The following is a 13,285-nucleotide window of genomic DNA, read 5'->3' on the forward strand; positions in this document are numbered from 1 at the left end:
AACCTCAGCTCTGCCATGTGTAACTGTTTGGCTTGGGGAAGACATTGTATATCTGTGTGTAGCTTTCCCCAGGTGTGGAATGGAATGGGGGGACCTACCTCATGGGGACTGTGAGGACTCACCGGTTCAGGCCAGCAAAGCGCTTAGTAAATGTGTAACAGTAACTATTAGAATGTAGGGGAAGAAACTGTGTGTAGGGCTGTAGGGGCTGATTCTCCACGTCACCAGCCCAGTGCTGGGCGCAGTTGTAGGCTGCCTGATTTCCATGAACAAGTGTTGAGGACACACCTTCAAGCTATGTATTTGGCCAACTGGGTGTTCAAACGGCCACCCATGCAGGCTGATCCGCACATTGCATGGTGCCTGCAGATTAGAGACACAATTATGCTTTGTAAAAACCCTTCTTGTTTTCACTGTTCTCTTCCTTGGAGTAAAAAGTCCCCTTCTCGTAACACTGTTGTTAACGGAGCTGTTTGTTTCTCTCTGCTGCTTTGCCCCCCATTCTGCGTGTAGATGGTGCCTGAGCCACCTTCCTGTCTGGTTGAGGCAGCGTGTTCCCTGCCAAGTGATGTGCGCTGGGAGTTGGCTTGGTCTCTTTCTTTTAGGAATGAAAGCCTCTCTTCAATAAATGTGGATATTAAAAACAACCTCTGCCGGGATATCGCAGTGAACTTCTGTCTGTGGTTTCATAAGTCTCTGTGTCCCTGGCCTGTGCCTGGCCTGTGCTCTCCCTTTCCCCTGCCAAACAAGACAGGAACTTCTCTTCTCTATTGGGCCTAATTTCATGAGACGCCCTTTCTGCTAGTCCCTCAGTTAGTGGCCAGGAACACAGACAGTGCTGATTCTGCACACGCTCAGCTGCTTAACTTCAATGGGACAACTCACGGCCCAAAAGCCAAATACAGAGGTATTTGCAGGAGTGCGCCCAAAATTAGTCCCTGCAGTACAATTTCTAGTGGCAAATTTGATCTGCAGTAATATGATCCCTCACAGCAGTATGTTCTATCCCCAGAGCCCAGTCAGGGCACCCCCTTGATGCACGAAAGCCCAAAGGCCAGAGCAAAATGCCAGAGGAGGATGGGAAGATGGTGGTGTCAGAGTGTGAGTGTAGCTGGGAGCCACAGAACCTTCACTCTCTGCCACTGGTTTAGTGGGGCCTGTCGCATCAGTCAGGAATTCCAATTGTTCTTTAGCGGTTTAAGTGTCCAAAACATGCTGAGCGTTCTGAGACCAGAAGTCATTGTGAGTGGCCGATACCCAGGGAGCCTGCCTGCAGGACACATCCTTCCTGCAAGGGTTTCATTAAAACGGGCACACAAAGGCAACCAAATAAAGACGGGAATGTTGGGAAATCAAAGGCTTCCCCAGATGCAGCTACTTCACAAAGAGCCTCAGACAGAGCAGGCAGTGGGACACATTCCCAATGCTGCTTGTACACAAATACGCAAGTGCACTTGGGAGCCCAGTTCACGTGACTGTATATGCAAATGTGTGACTTGTACTAGACAGCCAGGTGTGCAGCTGCACAGGCCAAATTAGGCACAAAAACTGGGTGTAACCCATCTGAGTTAGCAGCAACAAGGGCCGGGTTCAGTATCTAGGGGTTCCGTTTCAATAACAAAATACAAAACCGGCTCGAGCCCCCACCCAGTGACCTGGGACAATTACATACCATCCCCCCGGGGGCCTCTGAGAGGCAATACTTCCCCTCTCGCAAGCACGGAGTCTGTGTGTAGCAAAATCCTTTTAATAAAGGAGGGAAAGAATGCGGCATTATGTTGGGGAAACACCACAAACAGGATTCATAACACAAACCATGAGCAAAAGACCCACCCCCAAATAAGTTTGGCAGTGTCCTTTTCCCCTCAGGGTCTTAAGTCCAGCAACCCAAAAAAATCACCCAAAGTCCCAAAAGTCAAACACCCCAAAAGTCTCCAGTCCAGCAACCCAAAAATCATGCAAAGGTCCAACAACCCAAAAATCTCTGTCCCTGGTCAGTGCAGCCCCAGAGTTCAAAAGTTTATCTGCAGTTTTACCTCCCAGCCTTGGGTGGGGGAGGGATGTTAAGGGGCAACTTACTTGCTCTGAGACCAACTGCCCTGCCTCTCTGTGGGGTTCTGCTGCAGCCTTCACCGCGAGCCACTCTGCCAGCCGCTCCGCTCCACCAGCATCCCATGAGTCGCTCTAGCTGTCCTGCAATTGCTCCGCTCTGCCAGCTGCTCCACTCCAGCCATCCTGTGAACAGCTCCACTCCACCAGCTGCTCAGCAACATATCTTCAGCCCCCTCCCAGCACTCAGTGATTTCAGCTTGTAGTAGGGAAGACTCAGTGTTAGCACCACCATTGACCCAAAGTGAATTCAGCTCAGCAGTCTGCAACTAAACTCCTAATGGAATCAAAATTAGATCTGATAGTCTAGAGTAGAAAAAGATGCACTTAGTGTTTTAGGCCTTCAAAAGGGACACATAACATCAAATACAAATACCTAACCCCAGCCTGTCTCAATTCACTGGGTTTTGGAACCCATGTCCCTTGTCTAGCGAGTGCTACTTAGTTTATGGTGAGTCCCTCTGTCATAAAACAGTTCCACTGTCCTTGATTCACATAATCAGGGCAACAACACTTTATTCTTCCTGCCCCAATAACAGAGAAGCTGGGGATCCCACAGCAACCAAAGTGACCATTTGGGCTGCTGTGGGCTCATGCAAGGCGGGGTGGGTGTGCCTATGCAAACAAGATCAGACCTGAAGTTCTTTTCCACAACTTGCCACAATTCACCACCAGATGTCAGGGTAGAGCTCATCCTGACTCTGCTTACATGTGTAATTGTGAAAACATGGGCATTAGTGTAAAGATTGGTCTGCTCCATGTCACTGCTCCCAGAGCTCCCTATGCATATCCCAGAGCTTATCTGTGATTACTGGGAAAGTTTCCCACCAGGCAACTCAATGTGTCTCTGTCTCTGGATTGTAGCCCTGAACCGAAGCATCTGCCTTGGATCTGGGCTGACAGGCCCAGGAGGGGCGGGGTGGTGGGGGCTGCACAGGTTGGGAAAGGCCTGACCTGGAGAATGGAAGCAGATGCCAAGATACAGGGGTGTCAGGAAATGTTTATTGAGGAAGAGAAGGAATCCCAGGAAAGCACGACCTGTTCTCCCAGTAACAGCACCGGGGATGGGGAGAGTCCCTGGGAGTCGGGTCTTTGTCTTCCGTCTAATCCAATCTTGGCAATTGGTCAGTGTGGCTGAGGCAGCTCATCCCCTCTGGAGTCTGGGTTCGGGCAGACAGGAGTTAGGGAGACCCTGGGAAATAGGACGAAGCCGTCAGAGCTCTTGTACCATGGCACTGAGGCACCTCCCCCACTCCTTAACCAGTCCTGCCTTGAAGATGGTTTAAATTCCAGCCTGGCTCAGTGCTGGGTACTCAGAGCTGACCCTCAGCAGCACCATGTCATCAGGGTGCATTGACCCCCCACTGCCGGGGGCACCTTACACACCTAGCGGGTATATTTCCATTTCCTTGGTGAGGCACTTTCACTGCTAGAGCTGCAGGCAGAGAGGAACTGAGACTCTTCCAGCTTGGGAGGGTGGGCAGAGGGGGAGGACAGCCAGTGCTGCAGGAGTGGGATGAGCTCCCTTCAGTCTGCAGCTATGCGACTGTGAGAGATGGGCCACGTACACAGTGTGTGATGCTGTAGGGAACAGGGGTGACCATTTATAATGTTATTGATACCAGTATTACAAAATTACAATGAGTCTTACAAGATATGTCATGTACGGTATCAGTGGAAAAGTTATGATTGGCTAAATATGATAATCATGTTTCTATGTATGTATCTTATTTGTACTGTGAGTTATAAATATGTGTGGTATGTTTGTATTTCAAACTTGTGCTGTGTTTCTGGGTGACACCCCCCAGACAGATTGGCATCAGCACTATCCAACAGCTATGCAATGAACCCATGGAGAGAAAGCAGGGGTTACACCTATGAGTCAGCAGGACATGTAGGGACATGTCTGTGGACAGGGGTCCGCAATTGCTTTTCCAGGCCCATGTGCTTGTAGGTTTGTGTTTGGGACACAGGATGTACAAGCCACATGACAAAGAATACAAAATGGCAGCTGCATCTTCTCCATTTTTGTCTTCAATCCTGCTTTTCACCTCTGGAGTAACTTCTCTACACACTGAAGCTCTGAAAAAGGACTGAATAACCCATCTAGGCTGTGAAAGTGTTCCAGAGGGACTCTACAAGTCAACAAACTCACCAATGCTGCTAAGAACCTGATATATGGACTTTGAAATTATAAGTATGGATCTGATTGCTTTGACCATTTAATAGCTCTCTTGTTCTTTTCTTTTCTAATAAACCTTTAGTTTTAGACACTAAAGAACTGGCCGGCAGTGTGTTATTTGGGGTACGATCCAACCTAATACAGACCTGGCAATGTGATTGGCCCTTTGAGGTTCAGAAGAACATTTTGCAGACTGAGCTGAGTTTTGAAAGAATTGCTCACCTTACTGCACCCAGGTGCTGATTGGGAGCCAGAGAACAGGAATGCAGTAAAAGGGGCTGGGTGATTTCTTTCTTTTTTTAGCATCCTGATAACCAGTGTGGGGGAGCAGGAGCACAGTTTGTGACTGGTTGATGAATCTGACTTCAGTGTTAACCTCCAGCTTTGGGAGGATCTGTCTCCTTTTTTCAGCCTGTCCTGACCTTGGCATTTTCAGTGAGGGCTGCCCTTTTCACACACATTCACCGTCTCCACACCTCAGATATGCACGTGCTGTCCGTGTACCCTGCATGCTCCACGTCCAGATATCCATGTCTAGATAATACTTAGTCCTGCCATGAGTGCAGGGGGCTGGACTAGACGACCTCTCAAAGTCCCTTCCAGTCCTAGGATTCTATGCTCCATACCAACTGCAGCAGCCCTGAAACACACCTAGACTACACCCAGGCACCGTAGGAATAGGTAGGGGACGTACATGAGGGGCACCATTTACTGGAGAGCAGCCTGGGGGCCCTGGTGTGTTCCCAGCATTTCCCTGTATAAGTAGCAGCACCTGCTCAGGTTGTCATAGGTCTGACCCTGGCCTGCACAGGCCTGGAGACAATCGACTTTAGTCTCAGAGTTGTTCTTGTTCCCATTGCAGCCACTGTAAGAGAATTCTTCACACTTGTAGACCCATCGAGGAATGGCAGCAGTACAGAGGCCCACTTCAGTGGGGAGGCTGTGGATATCTGTGGGCACAGGACAGAGAAACAAGGGATTCAGAAGCAGACTTCTGCCAAGGATCTGTCTCCCTACGCCCAGATGAAGTGGGTGGGGATGAGGGCACAGGAGCAGAGGCTTGTCCTATGGGCATCTCTGTGAGATGTCATGTAGCCTTTACCACCCAAAGTGAGAAATCATCAGGGAAAAATATCCGTGTCCAGCTTCAGCAGAGACTTAGCACCCTGGGGCAAGGGCGTTCCAGAGGATGGAAGATTCCCTCCTTCCCCCACAGAGCTGGCAGTGCCCCTCTGAGCGCTAGAGGAATGGCACAAAGGATTGCACGTGGACACAGAAATGGACGTCTGGAATCCCTGGAAAGGAAGATGGCCCCTGACTTCATGGTGTTGGTGGGAGCCAGGTCTGAGTGCCCAGCGCTGAGCCAGGCTGGGATTTAAACAAAAACCCAGGTGGGGCCAGGTCAGGTGTGGGGAGAGGTGGCTCATGTGACCTCTTGGCTCTGCCATGCACCAGTGCCCAGCACACGCTGTCTGACAATAATCTATCCCCCGGAAGGAACGAGGAAACAACCCAGATCCTGGGGTCTGAGGACCTCCCTGCACTCAGCAGCTCTGTGACTGCAGAGTTCGGTGTAAACGGGGTGACTCCACTGCAGTCCCTAGGGACATGAGTGTGAAACCCAAGAGAGATCAGGATTAGCACGGAAGAGCCTCACCCCTTCGTTGTGGAAACATTGCAGCACAGAAATGACCAACACCCTCTTCTTGCTTCAGCAAAGACCCCAAGTCTCTGAGGGCATTGGATCATTCAGACCATGGTCAGTCAGTGACTGATTTCTCCTCCCATCTCTCCGTGAGTGAGGGGGGTGCCCTGGCCCACAGGCAGCCCTGTGTCACAGCCTGGAGCAGGGCTCGGGGTAGGTTTAGTTATAAACGACGGGATCTTACCCTGCACAGGTTTGTGCCGAGTGCTCGTGTTCAGACACCCAAGCCCAGCAGGGCTCTTCCCATCTGCGGCCTGGCCAAAGCAGGGCTGGAATTGAGTTGGCAGGTCTAGGGGCCTTCACAGCACGAGAGAGCTCAGGGACCTCCAATCAGGGAGTGGAGATCAGCCCCAGTGGCCCAGCCATCTTCCCAAACTGTGGCGCAGGACTAGGGCCAGCCCAGCACCCAGCCCTGAGCCTCACCGTGCCCATCGCACTTCCTGAGACATTCTGTTTGAGTCTCAGAGTTGTTCTTCTTCCCATCACAACCTCCATAGGTGAATTTCTCACACTTCTTGGCCTGCCAGTCATGGAACCAGTGAGGAATCATGGCATAACAGGACCCGGGGTCAGCAGGGAGTCTACAAAGGTCTGAGGGGCAGAGCAGAGAGAGAAGTGTCTGAAAGGCAGAGCAAAGCCAGTTGGAGCTGGGAAGCAGAAAATGAGGGTTTCTCCTCCGTCCCCCTCCACTGCCTGCTGCCCGCACTTACCCCAGCCGCAGGCAGCAGCTGGGCCCAGAGGGCCAGGAGCCCCCGAAGGAAGAAGGTGGCCCCTGACTTCATGGTGCTGCCGGGAGCTGGGTCCAGTGCCCAGTGCTGAGCCGGGCTGGGATTTAAACCCTGTGGGGCCAGGTTGGAAGGGTGGGAGGAAGCCGCAGTGACCTATCGGCTCCTGCCACGCTCCAGCTCCCAGCACGCACTGTCTGACAATAAATCAGTTCCCCCAGATGAAACGAGGAAACAAGCCGGATCCCGGGGTCTGGGAATACCCCTCGAAGGAACCTGGAGAAACAGGGAGGTCCAGGCTCAAAAGTCCCGTTGGCTGCAGTCTCAGCGACTGATGGGGGCACATGCCCACCCCTTCCTAGGGGACAGACCCTGCTCAGTGTCCCAAGGGAAGGGAAATCCCTGGCCCCTGCCAGTGACTCTGGGGGTGAGCATGTGTAATTCCTTCCTGGCCCCAGGAGTCCAGACAACTTGGCCGGCAGGGGAGTGTGTGTCACCTTTTAACCCCAGACACAGGATGGGAGCCAGGTCATGGCCCTTTCCCTGCTGCATCCCCAGTAGCTGGTTCCGCCAGCCCCCGTGGGGCCCAAGAGACGGGACCAACCCTGGAAAAAGTCCCTGCAGGGGATTCAATTCCCAGCAGTGCCCATTGGACCCTAGCTACTGCTCAGCTGCCCCTTCCCTGCAGCCTGGCTGCATCTGTCTGGCCAGAGGGACCATGGGGCCATGGCCCATCCCCCAGCCCCTCCATTTCCCAATGTGGGGGACCTGCCCAGGGGAATGAGGAAATGGCCGTGGCCCAGAGCAAGGGGGGAATCAGCTATGGACACACTGGGCTTGTGTTGCTGCCCTTGTGAACTGCCAGAGCCTGACATGGGCTCAAAGCTCCCAGAGCCGTCCTCCCTGAGAAACCAGCCAGGCAGGTCCAGCGCAGCCCTGCAGAGCTGGAGGCCTGGTCATCTGTGGGGACCGGCCTGACCTGCCCACCCTGGCCATGACGATGCAGAGCGCAGGGAGGAGCCTGGTTTGGGAAACCCCCTTGAAGGAACCTGGGGAAAGAGGAAGGTCCAGAGCACCCCGTAGGGAGACAGCCTGGTGCAAAGTGAGGCTGATGGGGAGGTGAGCTGGGAGCCCAGCGTTCATGTGAACAGGACGTGGAGACGGGGCATGTTGTGCAGTGGGGCTGAGAAGGCCAAGAGGATTCTGGGTAGCAGGTGACACAGTGTACCGAAGGTGTGGTGACATGGAACAGGCTGTCTGCCCTGCTGGTACCAGGGCATCACATGCCCTGCGCTGCTCAGCCATGCTGGAGTCTCCACAGTGCACTGCTGCAGCCTGTGCCAAATCAAACATCCTCCACACCTGGCATGTTGTATGCCACACCAGGCATGGTACTGAAACCCTGCCCAAGGCCAGGGACAGGCTCCTCCTGGATGCCTGCATGCAGCTCCGGGCTTGTCAGCTCCCCAGGGATGCACTAATTCTGGAGAAGGTGCAAAGAAGAGCAGTTGCCGAGGGTCTCAGCTAGAGATCTGAACCCTGGGCAGCGTGGGGACCAGCAGCTAGGGAGAGGTGATGGCCTCGATGAGGATCTGTCAGGCTGAAGCAGTAGCCAGGGGTCACATGGGCACTGCTGGGAATGGAATCCACTTCAGGCCTTTGCTTAGAGCCAATCCCATCTGGGGAATCAGCGGGGAATGGGCTGTGACCTGGCTCCCACCCCGTGTCTGGAGTAAAGGGTGACTCGCGCTCCTCCATGGGCCAGGCTGTCTCCAGACCTAGGATCGGAAAGGAACTACGAGTACTCATACATGCCAGTGCGTACAAATAGACACTCCCCCCCACCAATGTGCACACAGACACACACACGCGTGCGCCAGAGTTTCTCCTTGTCTTGGGCACTGAGCAGAGACTGTCCCCTGGGATGGGATGGGCATGTTCTCCCATCAGTCCCTGGATCTGATGGGACTTTGGAGCCTGGGCCTCCCCATTTCTCCAGGTTCCTTTGGGGGCATTTCTCAAACCACAAGATCTGGATTGTTTCCTTGTTCCATGCAGGGGGACTTACAGGTGGGACTGGTTTATTGTGAAATGAAGTGAGTTGGGTGCTGGGCCAGAGAAGGAGCCAAAAGGTCACCATGAACCACCTCCCCTCTCAGCTGCAGCAGGGACAGGGTTTAAATCTCAGCCCGGCTCAGCACTGGGCACTCAGACCCAGCTCCCCGCAGCACCATGAAGTCAGGGGCCATCTTCCTCCTCCTGGGGCTCCTGGCCCTCTGGGCTGAGCTGCCACCTGCATCTGGAGGTGAGTGCGGGCAGCAGGCAGAGAAGGGAGCAGAGCATGGAGGGGAAACCTGGCATGGAGGGGCAGGGGCTGTGGGTGCTTGGAAATACCTGACATTTTAGTTGGTTTGTCTCACCAGTGGCCTGATGCAGGGACCAGTAGAAACATCTCCGTTGTCAGAGCCACTGGCAGAGGGATGGGACTGACCACAGCAAAGACAGGGTGAGGGGATGAGATTCCCTCGGAGCAGCAGACAGGATTACAGACCAGCTGGACTGGCCGCACACTGCGAGTTCCCGAGATGCTGAGTGACAGGCACTGAGCAGGGGCGGCTGCCCCAAACTCAGGCCGGGGGGGTCAGAGTGGTCCTAGCTATCAGCTCAGTGTAGGAGGCTCAACTGCTGCAGGGATGAGCACAGAGAAAACAGCTACAGAGAGAGATGGTGACACTGATGTTAGATTAGAAGACACCCATGATGAATGCTCTTGATAAATTGGAGAGAATTTATGAAATTCAGTAAAGAAAGGTGCAAAGTTCTGCACTGGGGAAACACACACATACCACGGGGGGAATAACTGGCTAGGCAACAGTAGGCAGAAAAGGATCGGGGGCCACAGTCAATCACAAATTGAATATGAGTTAACAAGGTGATACTACTGAAAAAATGGTACTAGTCATTCTGGGTTGTATTAACAGGCGTGTCGTATGTAAGACACGGGAGGTCATTGTCCCACTCTGCTCAGCACTTGGGAGGGCTCAGCTGGATACTGTGTCCTCTTCTGGGTGCTGCACTTTAGGAAAGACGTGGAGAAACTGGAGAGAGTCCAGAGGAGAGCAATGAAAATAAGAGGTTTAGAAAACCTGACCTATGAACAGTGGCAGATTATCCACTGAGCCAGTGGGGCCTGTTCCCAGGGGTCCTGGGCAATTGGGGGGCCCTGGAGAAATGGGAGGACCCACCCCCCAACCCGCTCCACCTGCCCGGTGCTTCTGCCGGGGAATGGGGTCGGGGCATGGGCCTCCATACCCCAACCCCATTTCCCTGGCAGGTGAATAGGGATGGGGGGCAAGGAGGACTACAGGCAGAAGGGATGGGGAGGGGTCCTCACTTGCTCTGGTCCAGGTCCTCACAAAACCCTAATCTGCCTCTGAGGAAAGGTTGAAAGAACTGGGCATCTTTCATCTAGACATGAGACGACAGAGAGTGGTAACAGAAGCCCTCAGATCTGTAAAAGGTTGTTGTAGAGAGCGGGATCAGCTGTTCACCGAGGGGAGGAGAAGAAGGAACCAGCTTAGCTATTAGGACAAGATTTCTAACTCTCAGGCTAGTTAGGCTCTGGAACAGGTGACCGAGGGGGATTGTGAAACCTGCATCACGGCAGGTTTAAGAGCAGATTGGACAAACACCTGTCAGGGCTGGGGTGGGTGTATTGGGTCCTGCCTCACCACAGGGGATGGACTGGATGACCTTCCAGGCCTACGAGACTCTATGATCCTGCTCTGTCCCCAAGCTCCCAGGCCCTACGGTGGCTCATCTTCGGGAAGTGCCTGGCTCAGATGCAGGGGACTGGGTAGTCCAACCCATTTCTGGCCAACACAGCCACCCACAAGCTCTGGACTCGGTTGTTGAGGACTGCACTGGTGGAAGAGCCCAATGGCCCTGGCCCTGGCTGGGGTGCACCCTGGGCTCCAGATGTCGCAGGAGAGGGACCTCTGTTGACAGCTCTGATCTGCAGGGATCATTAGGGTGAACCGGTCCTGTAACTGGCTGCTCCCTCAGGCCCCGCACCCCGGCTGAGAGGCAGCTCTGTGTCCCTGTGCTGTCAGCAGCGGCCCTTTAGCTCAGGCTGAGACGGGCCATCCCGTTGGGAACACAAAGTCTCTTCCAGCCAGGGCCCCCTCTTGGGCGCTGGTGTTCCACCCCCTGGCTGGCAGCGCAGTCTTGGAAAGCAGGGCCATTCAGACGTTTGCCCCATTGGACTCTTGGGAGGAATTTGTTTTCCTGCTTTTAAAAAGCAGTGAGTTTTTTGGGTCCCCCGTCACTACAAGTGGCTGAAGCGACGCTTCCTGGCGCGGGGAGGCAGTGGGAGAAGTGCTGGCATTGCCACAGCGATGGTCACTCACAGGTGCCAACAAGCAGCCAGGGGGTTAAGCTGCCCTCCCTCACCTGGCCAGGCTCCTATCCCCCCCAGCAGCTCTGAGTGGGAGCAGAGGGATGAGCGGTGCCCAGGGCTCCCTAGCTGGGGTCTTTCTTCAGTCCTGCTCTGGCCTGTTTCCCTCAGCTCCCCCCTCATTCCCACAGCGAGCCAGGAGCCTTTAGCTGGGTCAGCTGAGTGTCAGGGTGGGTGTCTCATGGCCACATGATCCTTCTGTGTCCCAGGGAGCCGTGAGGGCTGCCCAGAGCCGCTCGGCAGTGGGCACTGCGCGGAGTTATGCGGCATTGATGGTTCCTGTCCCGAAGGAGAAAAGTGCTGCAGTAACGGGTGTGGTCACCAGTGCATGAGAGTGTCTGGAGGTGAGTTTAATGCCTGGCTCTGCAGTGAGCCTTGGCTGCCAGGGCCGGGGATGGGTGGGGGGGATGTGTCCATATCTGAGCAGGTGGGAGGAATTGGGGGCACACAGTTAAGGGCCAGGACCCCAGCCCCATTAGCCAGCCCCTACCCCTGGGGCTTGGAGTTCCACACTCATGTGCCTCCACTGGAGGCACTCCAGTTTACGTTTATCCCCAGTCATGGCGCTGGCCTGGGCGTGTGGGGAGCAGTGATATGGGAGCAGTGCTCTGACAGCTTCATGTTACTTCCCAGGGTCTCCTAAACGCCCGTCTGCCTGAACCCAGGCGCCACAGGGGACATGCTGCCCCTGTCCCCGTGACCTACACGAGACAATTGCCGAGAAAGGATCAGCCTGCAAAGGTCCCACTTCCAGGGACCTCCCTCTGCTCCCCTCCCTCTGCCCAGCCCCTTTGGCTACTCCAGCTGCCCTTGGACTCCATCTGCCACATGACGTCACTAGTGCCTCCTGCACAGAGGCTGGGTAGGTGTAGTGGGGGAGCGAGCGTGTGCCCAGCTGCTGTCCAGCAGCACCCCGCGAAGGGCTTAGTAAAGCCTGTCCCTGCATAACAAACTGTGTGTGCGAGTGCTTCGACTGTGTGGCTGCCAGGACAGGCTGGCTGGGGTGACCAGGGACTAACCACTGCAGCAGCCCAGCCCCTGGATTCAGTCACTGCAAGCTCTCAAATTGCTCCAGGCCCAAATCCCCCATAGCCAAGACCCCACAGAGCATCTGGGCAGGGCCACTGACGGGCTCTCCAAGGAGCTGCAGGGATCAGGCCCCCCCATCGCTTGCTGCTCTGCTGCCAGGACCTTCACTCCTCTGCTCACCCTATTTATGTCTTCTGGCTCTGCCCTGAGGCCGATTGGCCTCGCACCGCGTGCCCCAAGCTGGGGGGCAGACACTAGCAGAGCTGGCCATGTCCCTGGCAGCACTGGGCATAGTGGCCTGACTCCCCCCCTGCACACACATACACTGTGCAGATCCTGGCACTGGGTCCGGCTGGGGAACAGGCAAAGGTTTGGGGTGAGCCAGGGGGATTTTCCCAGCCTGCCCCTCCCCAGTCACTCTGCTGTGAGACGGTGTCTGACAGGCTGTGAGCTGGGGGCTCTCTCCCCCGTGGGGTCTTTCTCCTCCCAAGTGGGGCCCAGGGGATCAGGCCTTTGGGGACAGGCACTTGCTCCATGTGTCTGGATCTGGATTGAATCCCTGGTGGTGAGTGCCTCTCTGGGGAGGATGGTGGTGGGGGCCTGCTGATTGTGCAGGGTGGGTGACCCTCTTGCCCTCTCTGGCGGGTGCTGCTGACTACTCAGGAATGATTCGGGGGTAGCTGACAGCATGTTGCATCAGCCCCAGTCCATGCTGCTGTCAGAGCTCAGAGCCAGAGCCAGAGCCAGACCTTTCCCAGACAGCTGAGAGGGCCCAAATGTGGGTGCAATGTTGTAACGTGCACTGACTGTAGCACTGTGTGCTGATGGGCCGCTCCAGCCAGTTCCCCGTCTGCTTGCACAGTCTGGACACACCCCAAACACGCCGTCTGCCCCTCTGTCCAAGGGACCACACCAGAGACGTCGATGTGTCTGGTGAAGTACACGGTGAAGTGTTGCCCAAAGAGATATGGCTCTAGCTTCTTAAGGGCCCACACCATGGCCAGGCATTCCTTCTCGATGGCCGCGTGGTTCTGCTCCCGGGGTAGCAACTTCTTGCTCAGGTACACGATGGGGTGTCT

General features: G+C 54.9%; 2 protein-coding genes across 2 annotated transcripts; one reads left to right on the plus strand and one right to left on the minus strand.

The window, feature by feature from the left end:
• Positions 1–4,999: 4,999 nt before the first annotated feature.
• Positions 5,000–6,546, minus strand: LOC142047756 (BPTI/Kunitz domain-containing protein-like). Its single transcript, XM_075072418.1, has 2 exons — positions 6,420–6,546; positions 5,000–5,241 (listed from the first exon to the last, which is right to left on the minus strand). Exons 1-2 carry the CDS (start codon positions 6,544–6,546, stop codon positions 5,000–5,002), a joined length of 369 nt encoding a protein of 122 aa, XP_074928519.1.
• Positions 6,547–8,881: 2,335 nt separating this feature from the next.
• WFDC3 (WAP four-disulfide core domain 3) lies at positions 8,882–12,114 on the plus strand. The gene is made up of 3 exons (XM_032790977.1): positions 8,882–9,026; positions 11,387–11,521; positions 11,811–12,114. The coding sequence occupies exons 1-3, from the start codon at positions 8,954–8,956 to the stop codon at positions 11,834–11,836; spliced, it is 234 nt and encodes a 77-aa protein (XP_032646868.1). The 5' UTR covers positions 8,882–8,953; the 3' UTR covers positions 11,837–12,114.
• Positions 12,115–13,285: the final 1,171 nt, after the last annotated feature.

Source organism: Chelonoidis abingdonii, chromosome 14, assembly GCF_003597395.2.
Source record: "Chelonoidis abingdonii isolate Lonesome George chromosome 14, CheloAbing_2.0, whole genome shotgun sequence".
NCBI classification, from domain to species: Eukaryota; Metazoa; Chordata; order Testudines; family Testudinidae; genus Chelonoidis; species Chelonoidis abingdonii.

What these genes read in the sequence shown, in the direction of transcription:
- LOC142047756 (XM_075072418.1), bottom strand. Translation starts at nt 6,546, where the DNA reads ATGATTCCTCACTGGTTCCATGACTGGCAGGCCAAGAAGTGTGAGAAA. An exon ending in CAGGAAGTGCGATGGGCACG is followed by an intron (nt 5,242 to 6,419) that starts GTGAGGCTCAGG and finishes CTGTGCCCACAG; the next exon opens with ATATCCACAGCCTCCCCACT.
- WFDC3 (XM_032790977.1), top strand. Translation starts at nt 8,954, where the DNA reads ATGAAGTCAGGGGCCATCTTCCTCCTCCTGGGGCTCCTGGCCCTCTGG. An exon ending in GCTGCCACCTGCATCTGGAG is followed by an intron (nt 9,027 to 11,386) that starts GTGAGTGCGGGC and finishes TCTGTGTCCCAG; the next exon opens with GGAGCCGTGAGGGCTGCCCA. An exon ending in GTGCATGAGAGTGTCTGGAG is followed by an intron (nt 11,522 to 11,810) that starts GTGAGTTTAATG and finishes GTTACTTCCCAG; the next exon opens with GGTCTCCTAAACGCCCGTCT.